Source organism: Apostichopus japonicus, chromosome 6, assembly GCF_037975245.1.
Source record: "Apostichopus japonicus isolate 1M-3 chromosome 6, ASM3797524v1, whole genome shotgun sequence".
Classification (NCBI taxonomy): Eukaryota; Metazoa; Echinodermata; class Holothuroidea; order Aspidochirotida; family Stichopodidae; genus Apostichopus; species Apostichopus japonicus.
This window is the reverse complement of record NC_092566.1, coordinates 280,988-307,657: the sequence shown is the minus strand read 5'-3', so window position 1 is coordinate 307,657 and position 26,670 is coordinate 280,988. Positions and strand designations below refer to the sequence as shown.

General features: G+C 36.1%; 3 protein-coding genes and 1 pseudogene across 7 annotated transcripts in view; 2 read left to right on the top strand and 2 right to left on the bottom strand.

Annotated features, from left to right (window-relative positions):
• LOC139968571 (phosphatidylinositol 3,4,5-trisphosphate 3-phosphatase and dual-specificity protein phosphatase PTEN-like) overlaps positions 1-8,682 on the top strand; it is a 48,862-nt gene extending 40,180 nt beyond the window's left edge. The window contains exons 9-10 of one of the 2 annotated variants that reach the window (XM_071972668.1): positions 1,823-4,971; positions 5,346-8,682. In XM_071972668.1, the coding sequence (XP_071828769.1) occupies positions 1,823-1,978 (156 nt within the window). In that variant the 3' untranslated portion in view covers positions 1,979-4,971; positions 5,346-8,682. Of the gene's footprint in view, positions 1-1,822; positions 5,001-5,345 lie in introns of both variants that reach the window. The other variant, XM_071972667.1, reaches the window with a different exon arrangement.
• LOC139968575 (tetraspanin-15-like) lies at positions 6,235-20,208 on the bottom strand. 2 transcript variants are annotated; one of them, XR_011793504.1, is made up of 8 exons: positions 19,717-20,208; positions 18,201-18,386; positions 17,757-17,831; positions 16,015-16,110; positions 14,753-14,869; positions 12,914-13,084; positions 10,583-12,475; positions 6,235-10,392 (listed from the first exon to the last, which is right to left on the bottom strand). XR_011793504.1 is itself a non-coding variant. In XM_071972674.1 (7 exons), exons 1-7 carry the CDS (start codon positions 19,798-19,800, stop codon positions 12,362-12,364), a joined length of 843 nt encoding a protein of 280 aa, XP_071828775.1. In that variant the 5' UTR covers positions 19,801-20,208; the 3' UTR covers positions 6,235-12,361. The 2 variants fall into 2 exon arrangements, 1 of the variants encoding a protein (XP_071828775.1); XM_071972674.1 differs by having other exon boundaries at positions 6,235-12,475.
• Positions 11,180-11,361, bottom strand: LOC139969299 (U2 spliceosomal RNA; annotated as a pseudogene).
• Positions 20,209-20,577: 369 nt separating the features above from the next.
• LOC139968566 (rap1 GTPase-GDP dissociation stimulator 1-like) overlaps positions 20,578-26,670 on the top strand; it is a 37,781-nt gene continuing 31,688 nt past the window's right edge. Inside the window, exons 1-2 of one of the 3 annotated variants that reach the window (XM_071972656.1) lie at positions 20,578-20,717; positions 25,819-25,940. The gene's annotated coding sequence lies outside the window, so the exon portion shown is untranslated. The remainder of the gene's footprint in view (positions 20,718-25,818; positions 25,941-26,670) is intronic. The other 2 variants (XM_071972657.1, XM_071972655.1) reach the window with 2 other exon arrangements.

The following is a 26,670-nucleotide window of genomic DNA, read 5'->3' as shown; positions in this document are numbered from 1 at the left end:
TTAATCTGTGTAATATGACATGATATAGCTTCGGCTGAGATTAGGGTACTAATTCTAGTCTATTAATCTGTGTAATATGACATGATATAGCTTCGGCTGAGATTAGGGTACTAATTCTAGTCTATTAATCTGTGTAATATGACATGATATAGCTTCAGCTGAGATTAGGGTACTAATTCTAGTCTATTAATCTGTGTAATATGACATGATATAGCTTCAGCTGAGATTAGGGTACTAATTCTAGTCTATTAATCTGTGTAATATGACATGATATAGCTTCAGCTGAGATTAGGGTACTAATTCTAGTCTATTAATCTGTGTAATATGACATGATATAGCTTCGGCTGAGATTAGGGTACTAATTCTAGTCTATTAATCTGTGTAATATGACATGATATAGCTTCAGCTGAGATTAGGGTACTAATTCTAGTCTATTAATCTGTGTAATATGACATGATATAGCTTCAGCTGAGATTAGGGTACTAATTCTAGTCTATTAATCTGTGTAATATGACATGATATAGCTTCAGCTGAGATTAGGGTACTAATTCTAGTCTATTAATCTGTGTAATATGACATGATATAGCTTCGGCTGAGATTAGGGTACTAATTCTAGTCTATTAATCTGTGTAATATGACATGATATAGCTTCGGCTGAGATTAGGGTACTAATTCTAGTCTATTAATCTGTGTAATATGACATGATATAGCTTCGGCTGAGATTAGGGTACTAATTCTAGTCTATTAATCTGTGTAATATGACATGATATAGCTTCAGCTGAGATAAGGGTACTAATTCTAGTCTATTAATCTGTGTAATATGACATGATATAGCTTCGGCTGAGATTAGGGTACTAATTCTAGTCTATTAGTCTGTGTAATATGACATGATATAGCTTCAGCTGAGATTAGGGTACTAATTCTAGTCTATTAATCTGTGTAATATGACATGATATAGCTTCAGCTGAGATTAGGGTACTAATTCTAGTCTATTAATCTGTGTAATATGACATGATATAGCTTCAGCTGAGATTAGGGTACTAATTCTAGTCTATTAATCTGTGTAATATGACATGATATAGCTTCAGCTGAGATTAGGGTACTAATTCTAGTCTATTAATCTGTGTAATATGACATGATATAGCTTCAGCTGAGATTAGGGTACTAATTCTAGTCTATTAATCTGTGTAATATGACATGATATAGCTTCGGCTGAGATTAGGGTACTAATTCTAGTCTATTAATCTGTGTAATATGACATGATATAGCTTCGGCTGAGATTAGGGTACTAATTCTAGTCTATTAATCTGTGTAATATGACATGATATAGCTTCGGCTGAGATTAGGGTACTAATTCTAGTCTATTAATCTGTGTAATATGACATGATATAGCTTCGGCTGAGATTAGGGTACTAATTCTAGTCTATTAATCTGTGTAATATGACATGATATAGCTTCGGCTGAGATTAGGGTACTAATTCTAGTCTATTAATCTGTGTAATATGACATGATATAGCTTCAGCTGAGATTAGGGTACTAATTCTAGTCTATTAATCTGTGTAATATGACATGATATAGCTTCAGCTGAGATTAGGGTACTAATTCTAGTCTATTAATCTGTGTTATATGACATGATATAGCTTCAGCTGAGATTTGAAGAGGTTTTGTTTTCATTCCTTTGTTTTCTCATTCTTTTTCGTTTGTTGCTTCATAATATCAATGTATATCAGTGGCTGCTCAATGAAATGATTCATTGGCTCTGAGTTCAGTGTCATGATGCTGTTTCAAAGGGTCAAATGTTGTTTCTTGTTTGAATTTACAGGTGATCTGCCTTTTTCAAAGAGCAGATGTGAAGCGAGAAGACTCGGATTCTGTTTCCGGTAGCGACCATTCAGTCAGTGACAATGATGAAGAGGAGGATATCTCCGACACAGATTCTGAATCTGAGTGGAATGCTAACGAAACAACACGAGTATGACTTGTCATCATAAGGCCCTACACAAGTATGACCGGTCATATAAGGACCTTAACAAGTATGACCAACCATAAAAAGGACCTTAACAGGTTGACCGGCCATCATATGGACCTTAACTATTGTGACCGGTCATAATAGGGACCTTAAAAAGTATGACCGGCCATCATAAAGACCTACACAATTATGAGTTGTCACGGTTACGGTCTGCATGGGTGTTACCTATACAAGTATTACAGTCATTGGTCTTTGTTAGGACCTAATCATGTATAACCGGTCATCATTAGGATGTACACATGTATTACTGGTCTGTGATAGTTAAGACCTAAACAAGTATAACCTATCATTGTTAGGACCTACACAAGTATTATCTATCATTGTTAGGACCTATATGAGTGCGGCCGGTCATTGTTAGGACCTATATTAGTGTGGCCGGTCATTGTTAGGACCTATATGAGTGTGGCCGGTCATTGTTAGGACCTATATGAGTGTGGCCGGTCATTGTTAGGACCTATATGAGTGTGGTCGGTCATTGTTAGGACCTATTTATACAACCTGATTGTGTAGCAGCACTCTTCTGTTACTGTAGAGTATGCCACAGGTTTAATCAACATTCCATCAGAAGGGATAACATTTATGTATCTAGAGGTATCTTCAATTAATGGGTGTGTTTTGTTGACCAGAGAGAAGAGTTAATCCCAGAAGGGATAACATTTATGTATCTAGAGGTATCTTCAGTTAATGGGTGTGTTTTGTTGACCAGAGAGAAGAGTTAATCCCAGAAGGGATAACATTTATGTATCTAGAGGTATCTTCAGTTAACGGGTGTGTTTTGTTGACCAGAGAGAAGAGTTAATCCCTGTTTGCTTTGTATCAGGAGGCTCAATAGCCATCAAATCCCCCAAGTGACCAATCTATAGGTCATGGGAGTTGCTGTCTTTTTATGCCATTTAATGTTGTTGATGTCCTGATTCGGGTAATGTTTTAGTGAAAAAACTACATGATTTTGGCATGTACTTGTTATATGCAATTTCTCATTCTATTGCTGTTATTTTGATAAAGCAATTGATTTGTTGATCCCAAAGGATTTCTTTAGCTTTACATATTTTGCGTATTGCTAATCGCTCAATGTTTAGATCTTTCATCTTTTATTTACCCTTTCTGAATGAGAACTTGTTTCATTCATGGTTACTCTTAATACTAGGACTTGCAATATATCTGTATCTTGCTACAGATCTTTCATTTTGAAAAAAAAACATTCAGCAAAGACCTGTGTATATCATTGCATTGTATATTAGAACTCTACTGGTGGTGTACTCATGAAGCTACCTCCATCAATACTGTTACCACAGATGTATGTAATTATATAGAGTTGTCAGTCTCACCCTTAGATAGCTTCTCTGTTGCATCTTTGAAAATATAAGCATTCTACTTGGTAGCTTGCTCACAAACAAAGGGCTCTGTGTTCTAGGCTTTCCCTTGGGGGTTGTACAGGCATAGCAGATATCTAGTGGTAACAGGCTTAGTATCTTCCAGTGAATCCAAAACTTGTATGCTTTGTGAGAGAGTCTGTCCTAGTGATATTAAGTCAATTTAAATCATATAGCTCAGTGATAGAGTCTGTCCTGATGGTATTAAGTCAATGTACATCCCATAACTGGTGTGAGAGTCTGTCCTAGTGATATTAAGTCAATTTAAATCCTATAGCTCAGTGATAGAGTCTGTCCTGATGGTATTAAGTCAATGTACATCCCATAACTGGTGTGAGAGTCTGTCCTAGTGATATTAAGTCAATTTAAATCCTATAGCTCAGTGAGAGAGTCTGTCCTGATGGTATTAAGTCAATGTACATCCCATAACTGGTGTGAGAGTCTGTCCTAGTGATATTAAGTCAATTTAAATCATATAGCTCAGTGATAGAGCCTTTCCTGATGGTATTAAGTCAATGTACATCCCATAACTGGTGTGAGAGTCTGTCCTAGTGATATTAAGTCAATTTAAATCATATAGCTCAGTGATAGAGCCTTTCCTGATGGTATTAAGTCAATGTACATCCCATAATTGGTGTGAGAGTCTGTCCTAGTGATATTAAGTCAATTTAAATCATATAGCTCAGTGAGAGAGTCTGTCCTGATGGTATTAAGTCAATGAACATCCCATAACTGGTGTGAGAGTCTGTCCTAGTGATATTAAGTCAATTTAAATCCTATAGCTCAGTGAGAGAGTCTGTCCTGATGATTTTAAGTTAATGTACATCCCATAACTCAGTGATAGAGTATGTCATAGTGAATGTACATCCCATAGCTGGTGTGAGAGTCTGTCCTAGTGATATTAAGTCAATTTAAATCCCATAGCTCGGTGAGAGAGTCTGTCCTGATGGTATTAAGTCAATGTACATCCCATAGCTGGTGTGAGAGTCTGTCCTAGTGATATTAAGTCAATGTACATCCCATAGCTCAGTGATAGAGTCTGTCCTGATGGTATTAAGTCAATGTACATCCCATAGCTGGTGTGAGAGTCTGTCCTAGTAATATTAAGTCAATTTAAATTCCATAGCTCAGTGAGAGACTCTGTCCTGATGGTATTAAGTCAATGTTCATCCCATAACTCAGTGAGATAGTCTGTCATAGTGATATTAAGTCAATGTACATCACATATGCAGCATCTTCATTAATTGTGAATGGACTAAAACTATATGTTTCTGTACAGTTGAGTTATTGCTTATTGTTGTTCCTTCTCAGTTTATATACAATCTTAATAAAAAAGTTCATTAAATAACATCTCTGGGGTTAAGCAAAGTTGCTTTATGCTATCCACCTTGTGAACTTAAAATGGGGAAAAGGAAATGCCAACATAAAATGTTAATCAAGTCTTTTAAGAATCCTTCAACTCACATGCCAGTCTCTTGCAGAAATATCTTTGAGAAAAGCAAAAAAACAAAAGGGAAAAAGGATAGAAAAAGACGACAAGATATGCTTCTCAATGCTTCTCAAGACAAGGTATGCTTCTCAATGCTTCTCAAGACAAGGTATGCTTCTCAATGCTTCTCAAGACAAGATACGCTTCTCAAGACAAGATACGCTTCTCAAGACAAGATACGCTTCTCAAGACAAGATACGCTTCTCAAGACAAGATACGCTTCTCAAGACAAGATACGCTTCTCAAGACAAGATACGCTTCTCAAGACAAGATATGCTTCCCAATGCTTCTCAAGACAAGATATGCTTCTCAATGCTTCTCAAGACAAGATATGCTTCTCAATGCTTCTCAAGACAAGATATGCTTCTCAATGCTTCTCAAGACAAGATATGCTTCTCAAGACAAGATATGCTTCTCAATGCTTCTCAAGACAAGATATGCTTCTCAAGACAAGATATGCTTCTCAATAGATAATTTAGGATTATCAGTAGATCGATCACAAAGTGGTACTTCAGTAATATTCTTGCATAGTAAGTAATTCACTATACTTCATATATGAAGTATACTTCACTATACTACATTATTCACTATACTTCATATATGAAGTATACTTCGTATACTATACTTCATAATTCACTATACTTCATATATGAAGTATACTTCGTATACTATACTTAATATATAATCCTCCATATATGACCAGCTAGAGGTAAGAGTGATGAAGTAAATATCTTACTGAAGCAGAGCACAGTACAGTAGCAAAGGTCATGGTACAAGAGGCAAGAAACCTTGGAATACAAGTATAAAACTTGGAGCAAGAAAGCTATGAGAATATACAAATAAATAATTGAGTAGAAGAACAGTACATAGACCAGGGAAGTTACACATGGTAGTTAATATTATAAAGCTGCAAGTAACAGTGATACCACTACAAATCACATCTGTAGAACTCAGTGCAAGCTAGATTACCTGATAGGCTGGTGTACTATAATGAGCAGGCGAGTACAAACACAGTATTAAAATAGGCATGTCCAGAAGGGAAGTATTCAATTAGAAAGGTTGGCAAGGTTACAGCTTTGAAATGCTGCATTTGGGTCATTTCTTTTGGAGTTTATTTGATTGACTGTTGGCGTAGTACAGTAAAAGTCAATTCCTCAATCAGAGGGGTCAGTTTGGTAACGTTCATATATCCATTTTCCTGCCCAAATCTTTTCTCGGGTGACTTATTAATATTGTAACGTTTCTCAAACTGTATTCTCAAGTTTTGCCTGCACTTCGTTTAGTTTTTAAATTTAGCACTGATGTGAAAAGGGCCGCTTCATTTTTCAAAGTGATTTTTATAAATGTTTTCATAGCAGTGAGATAATCTGGCAAGTTGCTCCTACTATGTTATAAGCTAGATCCTGTTGATTGTTATAAATAAACTTAACCACTTAATCAAGAAAATATACCTTCAAAGGCTAAGAAACCAATCATGTTACTATGCTATCAATGCCTGCTATCATAGGCTATCAATTTGATCATGGTAACATGCATTCATAGGCTATCAATTTGATCATGGTAATATGCTATCATAGGCTATCAATTTTATTGTGGTGAGATGCTATCATAGGCTATCAATTTGATCATGGTAACATGCTATCATAGGTTATCAATTTGATGATGATAATATGCTATCAATTTGATCATGGTATCATAGGCTATCAATTTGATTTATGGTATCATAGGCTATCAATTTGATCATGGTAACATGCTATCATAGGCTATCAATTTTATTGTGGTGAGATGCTATCATAGGCTATCAATTTGATCATGGTAACATGCTATCATAGGCTATAATTTTGATCATAGTGATATGATATTGATAATGATGAGTGATGATAAACTTTCATCTGTGAATTATTTGATATGGAAGGTTATAGAAGGCTTCTTTAAGAGTAGGCTTAGGTAGATAGCATTAATTGAGTAGATATGAGTGGGCTGTGATTTGGAAGTATAACAATGGAGGTGCAGTGCTAGAATTGACTCATGTTGCAGGTTAGGTAGAAAGCATTAATTGAGTAGATAAAGGAGATCACCATTAGTAGATTCTTTTACCAACAATGGTTGAGGTTTTGCATTCCAACCTTTAGTTTTGTAATTCTTTTGTTGTGCAATTACTGACAGTGTCTGAACTAGTTGAATTACCAAGTATTTTTGCCACCGTGACAACAAATTACAACTCAGCACACTGTAATACTGTGCCTTAAGCAATGGTCAGTAATGCCCAGACTTATTCAAATTAGCTTCTAAACAGCATCTCCCATGACTTTGCAATGTATGACAGTTGTAGAAATGTTTTTGCCTCTGTTTCTTTTTTCCGTAAGGTCTTCACAGCTCAATCACGTTAAAAAAGATTTGAATGAAATTCATTTAGTTTTGAAGAGAGATTATTAAGTTAGTATTTTGAATACTAATTTAAATGTAAATACTTTGTAACATGAGAGGAAGATAATACAACTCAGAGTAAATTGAGAAAAAAAATGTAAATGATTCTTCATAAAGTTACACTCACAGTAAAATGCACTTTGTCTCAAACAAGCATCAGTACACTTTTTATTATTCACAGGTGATGGAAAATTTGTAGTTTATTTAAACTTGATGATGGTATTCTTTAGTCTGATGATAGGAAATGATTTCAGCTTTGGTGTCAAGTTTTTTTCTGTTTTATAAGTAGGCCTATGCAATGCATGGATTACAATTTTTTCTAGAATATTAAAAAGGGGAAGGAAATTCAGTAAACTGTAAGAGCTTGAAACAATTGTGGCAATGTTTGAAGTTGCAGCTGCTTCTGACAAGAAACTGATTTTGTCCCTCATAACTTGTGCATGTATTGATGGCAAGAACAATATACTACAACAACTGTTCATTGGAAGTATGTGAGTGGAAGCTTTGTTTCTGAAAGAAAGAAAACTGTAGCCAAGGTTTAATATCTAGCTATTGGCATGGCATAATGTTTATTGTGGAATATGGTCACATTTGCTACTCTGATGGATCCAACATTCTTCACATGTGTATACTTCCAAAGTTTGAACAAATCTAAAAATAAAAGAATAGTTATTGTGTCTTTAACTGTAAAATCATGTTTGAATGGTGTGGCTAGAATCATGAATATTCACTGGGTATCGAGTTAAGTACTTGTTCTAAGAAATTAGAATGACTACTTCCACCTTTGTCCACACTGGTGCATAAATGCTAGCTACTAAATGTACACATTTGTAAGTTACAATTGTTCTGATCAAGGTCCACACCTTGCAACGCAGCATAGGTTGTACCACAGCTTGGTGAAATAAACACATTTATCACACTGATTCTTCCTGAAGTTATTTCATGGGAGTGTACCATGCTTTTCCTATGCTCTTATTTATTTTTATTCATTCATAATGACATATCAGTGTGAAGGTGTAGTATGCTTGTCTGTAGGTCTGTAGGTGTGTTTGGCTGTAGGTCTGTGTCTATAGGTATTTTTTTCTGTGTTTGTAGATGTTGGTCTGTAAATGTTTGTCTGTGTGTAGGTATGTGTGTCTGTATGTGTGTTTGTTTTTATGTTTTAATAGTTTCATAGTGGATTTGTTACAGTCAACAGTAAAAGACTGAAATAGACAAATGAGGCCAGAATTAGCCAGTCAGTTTAAAGTGTGTCTTGTAAAACAATTAGAAAAGAGGTATTTTTTGGCTACAAGAATCATTTTACTTGTAAAGATAGAGATTGTCAGAAACATATTAGTATCAATAAAATTATTTTTAAATGACTTTTTGTGTCAAGATTTTGTTTCTGTGTTGTCCTGTTCCCAGGTTATATATTTACAGGTTGAAAGGTATTTTGTACCGCTGGCACTTTGTACAGCAAGCTCAGCAATATATATTCATCAATCTATCCGAATTGTCTATAATTGATGGCAGGGGAGCAGGGGGCATGAGGCAGGGGGAGGGAGGAGGGGGCATGAGGAGTTAGGGGGAAGTTGCTTTTGAGTGCAAGGCCAGAATATGGTCTGTATTCAAATGTGGCAGGAATTTTCCTTTCACCAGTAAGAAATCTTGAATTTAAATTCAAATTAAGAAATGGTTCTGTGACATTATTTTATTTCATCACTAATTCACACAAACTGCATCATTCAATCTTTTAATTTCAATTAATTTATTCAATTACAACTTATATGTCTTTGGTTAATTCATCCACAAACAGATCTCCATTACACAGCTCCTTTGGAATACAAACAATCTTGATCAACAAAATAATGAAAACATTTTCTTCTTAAGTGATGTCAATAACATCTTGCGTAGGTGAACTATATAGTCTCTTTATTAAAATTTAATGTTATTAATGATGTCATTCCTGAGATAATCACTCACATGACCTTTAAAGGAGCATGCTGACCATTAAAATTTTTAAATATTATGAATATTAGCAAGCCAAATCAACTGATTACCATAACTTTACTCAAAACTTATCAAAGACAACCCCATCCCCCTTCCATGGCAAAAAAAAAAACTTGACACTCTTTTGACTTTACTTATAAAAAGAAATAAGTACTTTGAATCGTGATTAGCATATTACTTACCTAAAATCACTTCTACATTCACTTTATCTTTAAATCATTTCAAATCAGTTCAGGAAAATGAGATCTTAACATGCAATGTTCTCAAATTCCATGGACATTGTTGGTTGGTTTATACTTTAAAAGAATTTAAATTCTAATCCAACGCTACTTCTAATGCTACTTTATTTAAAGCACATAGCTGTGATGCTGATTGTCGTGTCATGATGGTATTTAATCACACGGCTGTGATGCTGATTGGCGTCTCATGACGGTATTTAATAACATGGCTGTGATGCTGTTTCTCGTCTCATGTTGTTATTTAATAACTAGGCTGTGATGCTGTTTCTCGTCTCATGATGGTATTTAATTATTGCAACATATTTACAGATACTTGATATCTGATTGTGTTGTCCATTTTAAGACATGGTATCAACTGAACAAATATCTTTTACCTTCTGTGGTCACATGGCATAATGAAACTTTCAAGAAAATCGTCACAGCAAGAAAAATGACCAAATATGGTGATTAGGAGCATTTGAAACAAATGTAAATCAGAAATTCTTCACTCAACTAAGAACGGTTGACAAAATATTCTTTGAGACTATTTTGGCAACCAGCTGCCTGCAGTAATAACTTTATTATTCGGCACAGAGTAATTGGCCTACAGCAGAGTTTGGTGGCCAAATATTGATCTTAAACTGACTTGGTTGCACTTTGTCTCCTGTCCATGGGCACATCACAAAACACAAAATTTACATTACATGAAACTTAAATATGAAAGTTCTACTACATGTGCATTGTCCTTTGCTATGCTAAATACAAAGAGGCTTAGGCCTTTTTTACAAAATTCTTCAAGATTAATTTTTCTTTTGGATCTAATGTGCTGTCTCCACCCGTGGCCTGCAGGCTGTACTGACCTACCTGTGGCCTGCTGGCTGTGCTGACCTACCTGTGGCCTGCACTGTCTCCACCTGTGGCCTGCAGGCTGTACTGACCTACCTGTGGCCTGCAGGCTGTACTGACCTACCTGTGGCCTGCTGGCTGTACTGACCTACCTGTGGCCTGCTGGCTGTACTGACCTACCTGTGGCCTGCTGGCTGTACTGACCTACCTGTGGCCTGCACTGTCCCCACCTGTGGCTTGCAGGCTGTACTGTCCCCACCTATGGCCTGCAGGCTGTAATGTCCCCACCCTTGGCATGCAGGAGGCACTATCCCCACCTGTGGCATGCAGGCTGTACCTTCCCACATGTGGCCTGCAGGCTGTACTTTCCCACATGTGGCCTGCAGGCTGTACTGACCCACCTGTGGCATGCAGGCTGTAATGTCCCCACCCTTGGCATGCATGTTGCACTATCCCCACCTGTGGCATGCAGGCTGTACCTTCCCACATGTGGCATGCAGGCTGTACCTTCCCACATGTGGCCTGCAGGCTGTACTTTTGCCACCTGTGTCCTACATTATTAAGCTGAATCTGTTGTATAATTATTGAAGGCTTGAACATTTTCAACTAACAATTTAGAGGTTAAACATATGCTTTGAAATTTACTCATCAAGCTAACATCTACTAGGCTAGCTTCAACAACCCAGTAGCTTCAAATGCAATTTACAGAAAGTAAATTCCAATAGAAACCACAAAATGGATTCCATAAAACAGTAGCATTGACCTAATTAATGCAAGTTATGCAGTTTAATATTCAGATATATAATGAGATACTTTTTAAGAAAAAGTCGCCCAGGAAAGAACCTGGGCACGAATACCAAACTACTGAACGACTGATCCACTCTCAACCCCAGTCCCCTTGCATCGGGACTGTGACTGTGTGATCATCGTCCCCTCGAAAGGGAACAGATACTACACATGATCTTAGCTAAAAGGCCGAGAAGCGATCATAATGAGCTGCTCAAACTGAAATCTCTTCATATGAAATAATGGTATTAAAGGGCTTACAGGACAAACATAGAATATTGTAGCATTAAACAGTCCATACACCCTGAATGCACCTTATAGATCATGTTAAATAACATAAATATGTGTATAAAACTAACAATTCTATAGAATTTCCAGAAATTAAATTTATTGTACAAAATTCAAGGCATGATAGATCATTTGAGGTTCTTATAAGTTTCACTTTCAATAAACCTTCAAATTCAATAAAAAATCAGTAACTATTCCATGATAAGTATAGATTGCATGAAAAGGCAAGGTGAATGATTAATAGGTTCATTAAAAAAATCAGGCAGTATTTGGAAGATTACTTCTACTTTAAATCACACACAATAATATATATAAATATAAGTAGTACTTTGGATGAAGAAACTCCCTTGATAGATAGAGAGAGGCTACAGTTTGATTCATTATTGGCAGTGCACAGACTTACTTAAAGAAGAGCTTTAACATGAGAAATGACAACTATATGAACTGAGTATCAACTTCATCTGAAAAGTTTATGACAACCTACATATGAACAAACATTATAGGCCGCAGATCAATAGAGATTATAATGAACCAGCATACTAACAGAGATTTTGGAAACTGCAGACCAATAGTGATTTGATGAAAACTGCAGACCAATAGTGATTTGATGAAAACTGCAGACCAATAGTGATTTCTGAAAACTAGGCCAGTAAAGATTTATGCAAACTGCAGATCAGTTGAAATTCATGAAAACCTGCATACCAATAGAGATTTCTGAAAACTGCAGACCAATTTCTGAAAACTGTAGACCAAAAGAGACTTCTGAAAATGACAGATGAATTCATGAAATCTGCAGACCAATGAATATCACTGAAAACTGCAGACCGATGAATATCACTGAAAACTGCAGACTAATAGTTATATAAAATCTGCTGCGATGTAAGCACTCAGTCTTCTCTCTCCCTATGTGTTCTTAATCGCTATATTCTTCTGCATTGTACTCAGTTGGTGCCACTTGGTAATTATAAAGCATTATCTCTTGTTCCACTTGAATGATGAATTTGAAGGTCATTCCACAGCCAATCAACTGTTTGTGTAAAATATTAGGAGATTCTCTATTAAAACTGTTCAGATAATGATACAAGCACTACAAGATAAACAGAATTATGGGAGCAGAGCATGCTCTGTTAATATATGTATACAGAGTATGCAGGGCAATATGGAGGACCATCCACTTGATAATTCATATTATTATTATTAAAATCTACCAAAAGGTGAAAATTAGCCAAATTTACAATGTATTAATTTATAGAGACTGATACTATATACGTAAGAGAACACAACACATAATTTGAAAGAAATCAAGTACACATTCAGCAGGCAGGGGAAATGACTGATTTTCATAGAGCAGCAAATTTACAAAATAAAAGTTCATAGTGACAAAGTGGAAGTGGCCAGACATTCATGAATATGGCTTTGCCATATTGTTTGGCTATATCAAATATGAAGAGATTGTGAATATTACCTGAGGTACACAAAGTCCTAGCAAAAGGCCCATCATTAGCTTCAAGTTGTCCTGAATCCAGACAGCCAAGGCCGAGGTGCACCCCCGGATAAAAATATCATCCTGAAGGGTGAGAGGGTGGTGGTCCCCCTCTCTGACCTTGTAACCACACTGTGTGTTTACCACTGGATCCTGAATGAAGAATATGAGCTAATATTGTTTTTTAAGGTCATTTAATGTTCCTAATGATTCATTCACTGTTTGTCACATCACATTGCTGCTACATATACCCAAGAGCCAGTTGGCTTTGGGATTCCTTGCTATACAATGTGCTCAAAATTACAATAATAGCTATCTGACTTATGTAGAGCAAGTGAGTTAAATTTGTCCAAGAATTAAATGAGAACCAGAAAAGATCAGAGATTTCCAGCTCTTATTTGTAGCACTCCCTTCTTGGCACATCAACCATTTTATTTACTGGTAAGGATTTCACAGTATTGAATTTTTATTCCAAGATGTTTCAATGTATCTTCCTCTGTGAAATATAGACACATGTATATATTGAATGAATTAAAGGAAAATTTCTTTCACCAATTTTACTAGCAAATCAGCTCTGCCACCAACCATCCCTTTCATAATTGTTATTACTGAATGACAGTTACATGACATTGTTTATACACTGTGAAATATTTTTACAAACTACTGCCAAAGCAAAAGTTGTATAAATCACTGAGAAAATAGCAAATTTTGAGATAATCTGTTGACCCCCTGAGCCAATTTTTTTTTGGCACCATTTGAGATAACCTATTGACCCCTTGAAGCTCAGAGGGTGAAAACGGTTGAATGCACGTTGAAAGGTATGCTGTATTGGCCCCAAATATGCTAGATATTAAAATATGGTCACCTTTGGTCAAAATTCTTATACCATTTTTATTACCTTTGAGGAAATTTTCCTCACTGGGACATTCAGTCATCTTGTGTGTTCCTTAAAAATGTCTGATTACAATTTGGAGAGTTAAGACCTCCAGGAAAGTACTTTTTGAAAACTTTTAGCAATTAAAGCGTGCTATAATTTGGGGCTTATACTGACTATCTTTTAAGAGACTATCAACTCTCAAGCAGATTTCATATCCTGGAAGACTGTATGTTTTGTTGAAGTCCTATAGAGCCCCTTCACAAAACTGCACTGAATTGACCAAACTATGTCACTAAAAAATATCATAACATTGAAGAATTAGCAGATTAATTGTAGCTTTTAATTTTTGAGTTATCAGCCTTCAGAGGTTTTCAGACTTTGACAACTGTTGACCCCATGTGACCTTTGACCTCTACAATTTCAATAGGGTTCTTGCAATCACTAAGCTGGATCTATACACTTAGTATGAAGTTCAAGAAAGATATACTTCTTGAGTTACAGAATTTACAAGATTTTCATACTTTGACTTAAATGTTAAGTACAATTGACCTTTGACCTCAACCAATTTTCAATAGGGTTCTTGTACTCAGCAAGCTGGATCTGCATACCAAGTATGAAGTTCAACAAAGATTTACTTTTGAGTTATTGTGTTTACTACATTTTCAGACTTTGCCCTCTGTTGACCCCAAATGACCATTGAAATTCACAGAAAAAATAGGGTTCTGGTACTCAATAAGAATATATCTACATTCCAAGTATGAAGTTAATCTAACATCACCACCATATAGATTACTTATGCCTCAAGCAAGGAATTAACAATTAATATAACATTTTGCACTGTTATGAAGAAAATCATAATCAATTCATTTATGTATTTATTGCATGGGGATAAGGGAAGAATGGGAGTGAAATGGTGGTGGTCTTTAGATATTACAAGCACTCACAAGAGATGGTGTACAGCATGAGTAGGGCACTCCACAAGCTGTAACAGCTCTTCCATCACAATCGTAGTAAATATTCAAGTCCCAGTCATTGTAGTCAGCACCACCACAACATTCAAACTGATCAGTAAAACACAAAAAAACACGTCTGAAATATTACTACCTGCATCATGCATGTACATCAGATACATGGACATACATCTCACATGATGGGGGCACTATCATTAAACTATATCAAACATAACTTACTGATGTCTATCATACAATGCTATATCAAACATAACTTACTGATGTCTATCATACAATGCTATATCAAACATAACTTACTGATGTCTATCATACAATGCTATTTCAAACATAACTTACTGATGTCTATCATACAATGCTATTTCAAACATAACTTACTGATGTCTATCATACAATGCTATTTCAAACATAACTTACTGATGTCTATCATACAATGCTATATCAAACATAACTTACTGATGTCTATCATACAATGCTATATCAAACATAACTTACTGATGTCTATCATACAATGCTATTTCAAACATAACTTACTGATGTCTATCATACAATGCTATTTCAAACATAACTTACTGATGTCTATCATACAATGCTATATCAAACATAACTTACTGATGTCTATCATACAATGCTATATCAAACATAACTTACTGATGTCTATCATACAATGCTATTTCAAACATAACTTACTGATGTCTATCATACAATGCTATTTCAAACATAACTTACTGATGTCTATCATACAATGCTATTTCAAACATAACTTTTTTATTTTTTATTTATTTTTTTATTTGTTTGCCACAAAAGTACAAAGTGGAGGGAAGTCTTCCATAAAGCTTAAAAGCTTAACAATGTGGAAGACTCCCTGAAGAAAGAAAAGAAAAGAAAAGAAAAAACAAAATATATATATGTGTAAGAATACATACATAGATATAAGTACAAATTAAATGTTCAATATATATATATAGTAATTACATACAGGTGTCTTACAGATGTCTATCATACAATGCTATTTCATTTCATCTGCTTGCATCTCTTCTAGATATTTGTTGAAAAAAGTTCTAAAATAGAGTTCACAAGTCAGAAGAAAATTTGAAGAAGATTTAAGGTTATTACAGAACTTGTAGGTTCTACACTTAAAGGAGTTTAAAGGTTTGTAGCTTAAGTTCTGCAAAGAACAATACATCCATATTAAACATAATCACAAAAAAATGAACCAAGAAGTTTCTTATACCAACCTCAGTTTGCAATGAGTCAAGTGCAAAGTGTATATCTGGATCATCATAATATAGACGAACATTACGCTGAATGGTCGTGTCTACAATTCTGCGGGTCTGGGGATTAAAACATCATCACAACTTGTTACTTTTTGTCCTAGTAAATGGGTGACTGTGTGTACCGCAAATAGCAACCACTTCTTCAAATATTACCATAGAAAATACATTTAATAGTCTTCAGAAAAGTAGAAGGCTATAATACCAAATGTTCTATGGTATTCTTTGGTAGTAAAGGCCAATGAACTTTCTTGTTTCCTGCCACACAAAACAACTTCACACAGTATTTCAAGCTTTGAGTTTATGATTTCATATGTTGACTTCAAGCCAACAGCAAGTGGACCTACACATCAGTATTCAAGTTTAGGAGTTAAGTGCTGATATGAATTCAGTCATAATGTATATAAGCCCATGATGATACAGTATATCTATGTAATGTCCTACAGGCCATATTCCTGCATAACAATTCTGTGCTAGAAGGGAGGCTGTGGTAACTAATACAACTTGCAGCCCATATTTGGTGGGGGGGGGGGGTAGACATTGTAACTGACATGGAGTGTAACTGAGTGCCATCCTTTGGGTACGAGTCAAAAGACACATAGCAAACTGTGGCTCAACAGCAGGTTTTATGTGTATCCTGCCAGAAGGCTTTCAAACCTAAATAAATTGTATTGAAAAACATAGTAGAACATTTCTTAATGCACTTTTAATTTGTTGTGTGGTAATGTAGGTTGTAAATAACACATTGCAGCCAAGTACTAAAGAGAGAAAAAGTCATTTAGGGAACCCCAAAAGTAGGACAGTGGTGACTAAATCCATGAGTGTCTGCTCTTGTTGATGTCATTAACAAAATTTGTAACAACAATTAGAGTTATAGATTTACTTTCCATTGTATAGCAATCAGATATGAGATTTACAAATGACTGTTCTCTCATTGATTAGCAGTGAATCAAGTATGATGCACACAGACATACTCTGGAATTCGCACAACTTAAGAGTTGTTTTGATGTTTTCTAAGTAAATACTCCTTCCCACCTTTGTTTACACTCTGCTTCAAAACCAACTCTGGAAAACAACTCAAGACATGCCAAGGAAGCAACCTTTGACCAGTATAATTAATACACAATGTAGAACTGTGAAAGGTTGTGTCATAGAGTAGTACTGAATGTGAATGTCTGAACCACAATTTGAAATAAATAGTTGAATAGTGATTACCCAAATACAATAAGGCTCTGCAATGTGCTATCATGTAAATGTGTGCTACCTTAAACCAGCAATATGTTACAATATACAGATTAGGATTGTAATTAATTAAAGGTTATTGTTTCCGTTTTCTTAGGTAAATTACTCAACATTTTTGCCATTTTGTTTCATTTGTAGGATTCATCTTAAATGGCAATATTTGGTCATTTTGGTTAATTTCCAATATTATTCCAAGTATAACTAACAATTACATAAATGTCATAACTTTTGAAATTGCAATTTACTGTTTTTATGAGATTTGTACTTTTCAATAATTTGACAAAGTGTCGCAGAATTTAATAATCTAATGGTGGTTAATCAACATTCATTTGGTTTCCTTTTCAGGACAATGGTCCTGCGATAACATTACATCTGGTATACAGTAGTTGACAAAGTAGACACCTAACAATGGTAAAACTAGCAGTAAAAACTTGTATGAAATGGAGACTAAAGACCTGTCTTACCTGAGTACTGAACACAATTGCCAGTAGGGCCCCAAAAAGTTGAAGGAAAAAAACAACCAAAAGAGTCCATCCAAACTGAGAAAGAAAATGTACTTATTAACACAGTACTGCTTATAGGCTTAAAATACAAACCTGAAACATAAAAGTCACAAAGGAAAAAGAAACAAATAAAAATAGTGTTATAAACTTTGAGAATATTCTTCTCCTCCATAGCAATCAAAAGAGGAAGCATAGTACTTTGTTTTTATTTTGAAGTGTTTATTTTACCAAACTTCATTACTTTTGTTTATGATTTCTGTATTTACAGCTGCTTTTATTAAAACTAGAAAAATCTCTCCTTGTATGCAACTCTGAAAACCAAACTACAATATAAAATAACAAAACGTCTGTTCTCAGCAAAATAATCTTGAATTTCTACCAACAAATGCATTTTGACATACTTACAATTTTAAGAAGTGTAACATTTTCCCTCAAGGCTCCGATCCACCCTAAGAAGTTTAATATGAACATAAAACCTCCAATAGCTATCATCACACTTGATGGGCTAAGTAAGACATTGGTGACCCCTTCATAGTCCCATTTAGAAACTTCAGCATAGATTCCAACTGATAATATTGCAGCCCCAATTAACTGAAATGAGTAAGGAAACAAACATAACCCTTTAACATATATCTGACTGAAATAAAAAATGAGTAAGAAATATGTAACCTATGCATAGTTCTAGAAGTTCTTGGTTGACTTTCTTACCATTTTATTATTATGAGGTCTGGAAATGACTTCATAGTTTCATTTGATTGTCAGCTATACTCACACAACATATTAGTTTACTGCACAGACAAGCTTACATGCATCCTGTGACTAGTGTTAAATATTAACACAATTAAGACATAAATTGCTAACTTGCTTCCCAACCATGTGACATATATATTAAACACTGTCAATCATATACAATTATCATTAAATATTGCATATAATATTACCATGCAGAACATCTACTAGGACAAAAACCTACCAGGTAAAACATCTACTAGGACGAATACCTACCAGGAAGAACACCTATAATCTAGGAAAAACACCCATCAGGTAAAACACCCACTAGGAAGAACACCCACTAAGAGATCACCCACCAAGTAGAAAATCTACTAGGAAGAACATCTACCAGGTAGAACACCCACTAGGATGAACATCCACCACTAGGATGAACATCCACCACTAGGATGAACATCCACCACAAGGATGAACATCCACCACTAGGATGAACATCCACCACTAGGATGAACATCCACCACACCACTAGGATGAACATCCACCACACCACTTGGATGAACATCCACCACACCACTTGGATGAACATCCACCACACCACTTGGATGAACATCCACCACACCACTTGGATGAACATCCACCACACCACTTGGATGAACATCCACCACTCCACTGGGATGAACATCCACCACACCACTAGGATGAACATCCACCACACCACTAGGATGAACATCCACCACACCACTAGGATGAACATCCACCACACCACTAGGATGAACATCCACCACACCACTTGGATGAACATCCACCACACCACTACGATGAACACCCACCACTTGGATGAACATCCACCACTATAGGAAGAACACCTACCAGGTAGAACACCCACTACTAGGAAGAACACTGTAAAGACAATGTTATTTCTTCAAATTAGGACTACCTGCTTTTCAGCCTTCGCATTTTCAAAGAATGTAGTGTGCCCCTATCAGTATCATGTTCAGCACTCAATTGCTTAGCACTTCATCAAAGTTACTGTAGTGTAAAACAAGTATGGAAATAATGTACTCTGCATTCTGATTGCTTTATTAACTGCTAGTCAAAAGGTGGGGTAATGTATTGTTCTCACCCAGCTGCCAGGCAAAGAGTCACAACAAATTGTATGTTACACTAAATTTTAAAATGATCAAAAACTTACCCAAAAAAAGATCATGTAAATGACAAGGGCAACACGCAGACAGGCATGCCCACAGCTTGGTGGCGAAGGAAAACTGACAGCCATTTCATTAGCAATGAATCTCAGCAATTTGCAGACAATTCAATGGGGTAAATAATAATAGCAACTGGGCAAAACGTCGGAGTCGTACTGTAGTTCATCTAACGTTACTCGTTATAGTTGATCACTTGGGCCAAGTGTTCTTAAGCCTCTGGTAGGCCTAACGTCTTGAGTAGGATAGGCCTAATTAGTTGAAAATTGGTACACTGGTTGCGAACCAAGACGGCGAGAAGTTGAGTTGCAACAGTTCCTGGACTTGATAGTGAAGTGAAGCGACAAAGTCATAAGCATTTGGACTAGGCCTCTGCAGTTGGCAAAATTCACGTCGTCCTCTTCTTTTGCGTCGTCTGCAATCAAGACATGTTCAAGCACAGTACTGTACTACTTCGCTCTGTGAAAATGATGTATAAACGTACTACGGAATCATGGTGTTTCCAGTGCTAGTGTTTACCTTTCTCTGGATAGGGTATACTGCGCTTTTTTACCACAATCTAAGCTATCCTGTCGTAAGTCCCAATCGTAAAAAAATGAAACATGATCTATCGATAACGGGATCATGTATGAAATGTATATAAACGGACGCAAACGTATTTGTGCCATAACAATTATTCAATTTGGCCGGATTGATGCCTTCCCTTCTTGGAGTATTTTTCTATCCAGGGAAGATACTGTATATTGTTGATTCTCAACGTATATAGAACTTTTCTATTTCTATTGATCTGAAGCACATCTGTGCTTCAGTATTTGCGTTGTATATAAGAATCCAGTTAATTTATAAATAGGGTTGACGCACACAAGAATTATAAATACAGTACAAGCAATGTACGTCTAAGTCAGTGCTGAAGGAAAAAGGATCTGACCGGGAAGCGTCCGTTCCACAGAACAAGCTTACGAGGAATAGCGCATAGTTACCATTTGTGGGGGTAAGTTTTGATGTTGAATAATTTGAGAGGTACAGTTAACTTAATGTGGTCAATATCAAGTAATTCTTGTTAAACTGACAATTTACATGCAAAGGTAGGGCACAGTTCTGTTGGAGTTAACGTTAACATGTACTGTATCCAACTATCAGGTTCACGCTTGTTGTAAATGTAAGTGCTTGCCCATAGTTCTATACAGTCGTGATAGTACTGTATTTCAATAGTCTTGTACCACGACTATACTGTATAACATGCTTATTATTATATGTCAAACAATGATCACAGTCAGGATGAGTAAGCCCTAGCCTAAGGCTAAGGTGACCATACTTTTCTTCAGGAAATCTCTGGACATGTTGATGTCCCCTCCCATCCCCATGTTGACATCAAAGGTACTGTAGGTGTTGTGCAACCCAAAAGTGGGTCTCAAAATGTTTGTTCATTCCCAGGATTTTTGCAGATGTTCAAAAACTTTACTACAATTTTCTGATCCTGTCAGCAGATGGATATATACAAATTAAGTTATTATCTTATTTTTAACATCTAGTCCATTGTCAGCTGGCCTCTCATGCATTCTCAGCTTTGAATCTGAGGGATGGGTCTGGTGTGTTGTGACTCAGTCCTCATGGAATATCCTGGGTTGTAGGCCTAAAAGTTTATGCAGTGAAAGTTTAAAGGGAGAGTGGAATTTCAAGGGCCGCTCAGTTTTTTAGTGGTTCTATGTTACAAGGATGATGAACAAATGATCAAGTTTAGAACAGCTCCTCCTGAAACAAATAATTTGTCTGAGATATAAAAACACAATGCCAAAAATCTTTAGTGGGAGTTTCTGTATATATATTACTGAGTTCAAAATGATATTTCCTTCTGAAATATATCGTATGAAGTTATTCAGTTATCCTAATGCAATTATATTTCATGATTTTATGATGCCTTTATCTCACAGAGTGAGGCATGAATGAACAGGAAGGTTTTTAGTTTTTCAAGAATCCCACCTTACCTGTATGTCCAAGCCATTTCTATGCACAAACAACAAATGGTAAAATTGGAATTATTCAGGGTTTCACAAACTCAGAGATGTTCTTGGAAAATAACATGAAATTGGGGGACATTTCCAGGGAAGTATTTTATCTGGGGATGTCTGGTCACTTTGCCTAAGACATACAGGCATAAATGTGTGCTAATGGTGGAAACAGGTGTAAAAATTACTGAAAAGTAACAGTCAAATATAAAATATGGCTATGGTGGGATTCTCTTTGCCTTCATAGTGTCTTGTTTTGCTTAGAACTATTCCTTGCTCCCCTTGCTCTTTTCCGCAAGTCTTCTTGTTAAACTTTATTAGTAGTCTCCTCAATCAATCTCTCAACTTACTATGTGATTTAAATACTGATTTCATATTTTATGATGTCATTAATATTTGATGTTCTCACTCTTATGTTTAATTGCATCTCTGTCTTGTCTTGTCTCGAACGATTGATGTGATTGATTGAAATAAAATTGATATGAAAGAAAGATATATTTCTATTTAAATTAATTTGTTTCTTGTCTCTCTGAACAATTTCAACAAAGAGTTGATGTCTGGAACTTTCTGTACAACATTGGCAAATTTCATTTCTTTACAATGATAATTATCAACACAATTAATGATCCTTGGATGGTGGGTCATTCAGCAACTTAAAAGTCAAAGGGGTCATTTAGGGGTCATTGTAGATCACTGTTTAAAAATATGCAAGTCACCTAATTCTATCCAGACATGAAGGACAAGTTGTACCATACACCAGACTCGTCAACTCTCCCGGTTTTAACGGGAGACTCCCGGTTTTTACCCGAATCTCCCGGCCTCCTGGTTTCTTATTCTATTCTCCCGGTTTTTTAATGTTTTATCACTTGCGACATTTCTGAAAATAGCCAACAGTTAGTCCTATGCTTATTCGCGTAATAAGTGTAATCTAAAAATAGATTGATTGTTTACACAAACACGTTATGACTGACACAGTGCTGTGCAGGACTCTCAACCAATAGCAGGCTGCTTTGTCAGTTCGCGGATTTCACGCAAGGTCGTTATTGTACGTTGGCCTTGGTCGAGTCCTGAATACAGTACAGTAGTACGGCGTGCACTGTGCATATGCCATGATGCACTCAGTTTAATATACACAATTTATTAACTTGTTTGTATACACGGCGCGGCGTACCATATGTGTGCAGTTCGCATGTAGGCTATTTGTATACGACGAAAAACAGTTAAATTCTATGCTGATAAACACTTTACCTGCGTCCTCTTCGCTGCTAGGTGAATATCACGTCTTTAACTACGATTTAAGAAACGGCTGTTTCAAACATCCCACTAATTCTTTCGGTGACTATTCATTGAGCACAATAGCATTTCCTGTGTATAAACTCGTACAGGGATTATACGAGGTGTCTACGCGGCGTCTACGCGGCAATTTGTTTGTCAACGAGTTTATACGCGATTGTACTTGTTTATACGTCTTTATACGATCCTGTACGCGTACCCATGTCCAGTTATACATCAGCGGTACTGTAGACTACAAGTTAGGAGTATAATATCATTTCAGTTGAAAATTACCAACCTCCCTATTTTCCCCTATTCTCCCTATTGTTTGGCCCTGATAAATGTTATTCTCCCTATTTTGGGGTCAAACAGGTTGACAGGTCTGCATACACTATTTCAGCCTAGGTGTTGTACATGGCAGTAACATGCAGCATTTCAGGTAGGAGTTAATATATACCGTGTACTTGGCAGTAGTACCATATGCACCATTACAGCCTAGGTGTATAGATACTTTGTACATGGCAGTAACAGCATTTTAGTGTAGGTGTTATAATATACAGTTGTAGTTGGCAGTACCATGCACCATTACAGCCTAGGTTTATTGTTATTTTGTACATGACAGTGACATGCAGCATTTCAGCATCGGTTTTAATATACTGTTTACTTGGCAGTACCATGCACCATTACAGCCTAGGTGTATTAATACTGATCCAGTGTGACATTACTCATACCAATGTTACAGAATAGGCAAGTACTACTCCAGTATGACAATACCATGTGCATACAGTGTGGGGTATTAATACTTTATTCGTTGCCATACCATGTACCATTACAGCCTAGGTGTTTTAATACTGATCCAGTGTGACAATACTCATACCAATGTTACAGAATAGGCAAGTACTACTCCAGTATGACAATACCATACAGCATTACAGTGTGGGGCATTAATACTTTATTCATTGCCCTACCATGTACCATTTCAGCCTAGGTCTATTAATAATGATCCAATTTGGCAATATGTACGTGAAACAAATGTTATAGAATAGGTTGCAATAAAATCTCCAGTATGGCAGTATCATGCACGATGACAGGGTAGGGAGTTATTACTTTGTACATGAATGGCAGTACCATGCAATCTAAAAATGTACTCCAAATTTCTGACCCATGAGTACCATGTGCATCATTTCAGCCGGTCTGTGGATCGAGGCATGGTTTTGTTTCATTTTTTAAGTAGCTCTAACATTTATCCAAATTTCCATAGCATCTAATATAAATATTTGTTGAAGTGAAAATAGATGAGATCTATTTCAAAGCGAAGTTCAGTAAATCTGTGTTTCAATTATGAGTGTGCTGGTACAAAACAAGGGCGTAGGAACTGGGGGGGCGCCAGCCCCCCAGTGAAAAACGTGGAGGGGCGGAAGTATCATTCCGCCCCCCACTTCGCAAGTCAGAAAACCCCTTTTTCATTTCCAAATGAGAAAAAAAATCTCATTTGGAGCCCCAAATTGCATCTAAGGCCAGGTGAAAATACAAAATTAAGTTTACAAAATGGAGTGGGTGTTGAAGTGTGCTATATTGCACCAAATTACATCTGAAGCCACCTGGAAATGCAAAAAAATTCCAAAGGGGAGGGGGACCCCCTCCCCTTAGACCCCTCCCCCAGGCCGGCCATCAGTCTTCAGCCCCCCACTCAAAACTACCTTCCTACGCCACTGGTACAAAATATGCATTTTATCTAGTATGAACCTATTGTGTTCTCAAAACAATGTCAGTGGTTCTTCATAAATCATTGTTTGAGCACTCAATATTGTTAGCACTTAATTAATAAAGGATCAACTCTTAATACAGTGTATTTTTGTACACGTTTGGAGGTTGTGGGACATGAGTGCAAGCAGCTTCCAACTTTTCAATGAATGCCATCTTTGTTGGCTCAAATGAGATCTCCAAATTATAATGTATCTGATCCACTTTGTTAAGGGGATATAATAATAATAATAATAAATGAGACATATTGCACCAAATCAGTAGACAAAAGTCACTGCTCAAGGCGCTTTACAAAGAAAACAGATTAATTTACAAAAGAACAAGTGTAAAGATGGGTCTTAAGTAGACTTTTGAATGTAGAACGTCCATTAATGTATCCAATCACTATGTTAACAGGGTATATATCCCAATGATTAAGGTTGATAGCAAGCATGATAAAATTGTCCTCATAAATGTAAAAATAGTATCTTTGTGGCTGTATTGCAGACTTTTCTAATTTGTTGCTATTTTGTGAATGCAGCTCTTAACAGCAGAGTGAGTGATGACAATATGGCAAATGAGCTAAAGAAATAATTTTTTGGCTTTTTATTGTTTAATATCTAAATCATTGATCAAGAGAGGAAAATAATATTTTTCCAAAAAAGGTATATTGTTAAGAAATGCTAAATGGAGAGAACATTGAGCAACACTCCAAATATGACATTCCATTAAGTTAGCAAGAAAATTATAAATAATAGTAGCGTGCAGATCTTAAAGAAATCCTTACATCTGCAAAGGTACTTGTGTTTATCATACTATGCATAGATATTTGTGTACATCATATTCATATCATGCATTGTATTTGTTGTTATACCTAGATTAATTGGGAGACTGTTAAAGTTGACTAATTAACAAATGAATAACACTCTCTATGCATTAGAAGATTTGCTCTTTTTTGTAATACTGCCCTCGTAATCTCCCAGGTACAACGATTATCATATAACCGTCTCTTCCTGTCTGGCATTGCTCATTACTCATCATCATCATCTTCATCATCTTCATCATCAAGAGCAGCAGCAGCAGCAGTAGCAGGTCTCTGCTCTGTGTGTGTCTTATACCTCTCGATTAGTATAGGGTTCTGCATTAGCAGATCTCAGCTGGCAGGGTGAAACCATCAGAGGACAACTACTAAGGTAGGATGTCATTTGAGTTCATGTGAGAACAGAACAGGTGATTGATTCTATTGATGTGGTTGGGAGAAGGAAATTCTCACCGAATAACTCCACTAATGAAGTCAATATCCTTAAAGATGGATTCAGTGTTGATGGTGTGCTGAAGATTCTAGTGTTTATGATCCTATGACTGTTACTGTAAGATGTGCTTTTTTGCTGTGTAAAAATGACTCTTTTGATTGTGTTAACATGTATTTAGCAACATAAATACTAACTGTATCTGCTGCTACTATGTACTGTAGTGTGTGACAGCATTGGCATAGTGCACAAGACTGCAGCAATATGAAAGTTTTTCATTGTAACATTCGATGGCATAATTTTCTTCTCATGAATGTAGGTTTAGTAGCAGGCTGCTCCTAGAGGTTAATTCTAGTGAATGTATGAATTTGATGGAGTATTTGAAGATAAATGAAATTTTACTGGAACATTGTTTCTTAAACCAGACTGTATTGCCAATACATGTTGCTTAATATTGGTCTTATGCTGAATAATAGAGACAATTGGTATATTCTATCCATTTGCAGTTTGTCTACTTACATGATTTTGATGCATATATCAATGCTACTTTGTCCCAGAGAGAGAGAGAGGGGGGGGCGGGACGGTTTAGCGGTTGCCTAACAGCTAAAACAGTCGTCCAGGTGACTGAAAAGATAACAAGCTAGTTGATAGCAATTGTACTCCACTGCTAAAT

Bases quoted from the DNA above. Each gene is read 5' to 3' on its own strand.
- LOC139968575 (XM_071972674.1), bottom strand. From the start codon at position 19,800: ATGGCTGTCAGTTTTCCTTCGCCACCAAGCTGTGGGCATGCCTGTCTG. The intron at 16,111-17,756 runs GTAAGACAGGTC...TTTAATCCCCAG, and splicing joins CAATTGTGTTCAGTACTCAG to ACCCGCAGAATTGTAGACAC. The intron at 12,476-12,913 runs GTAATATTCACA...TTACACAAACAG, and splicing joins TAGGACTTTGTGTACCTCAG to TTGATTGGCTGTGGAATGAC.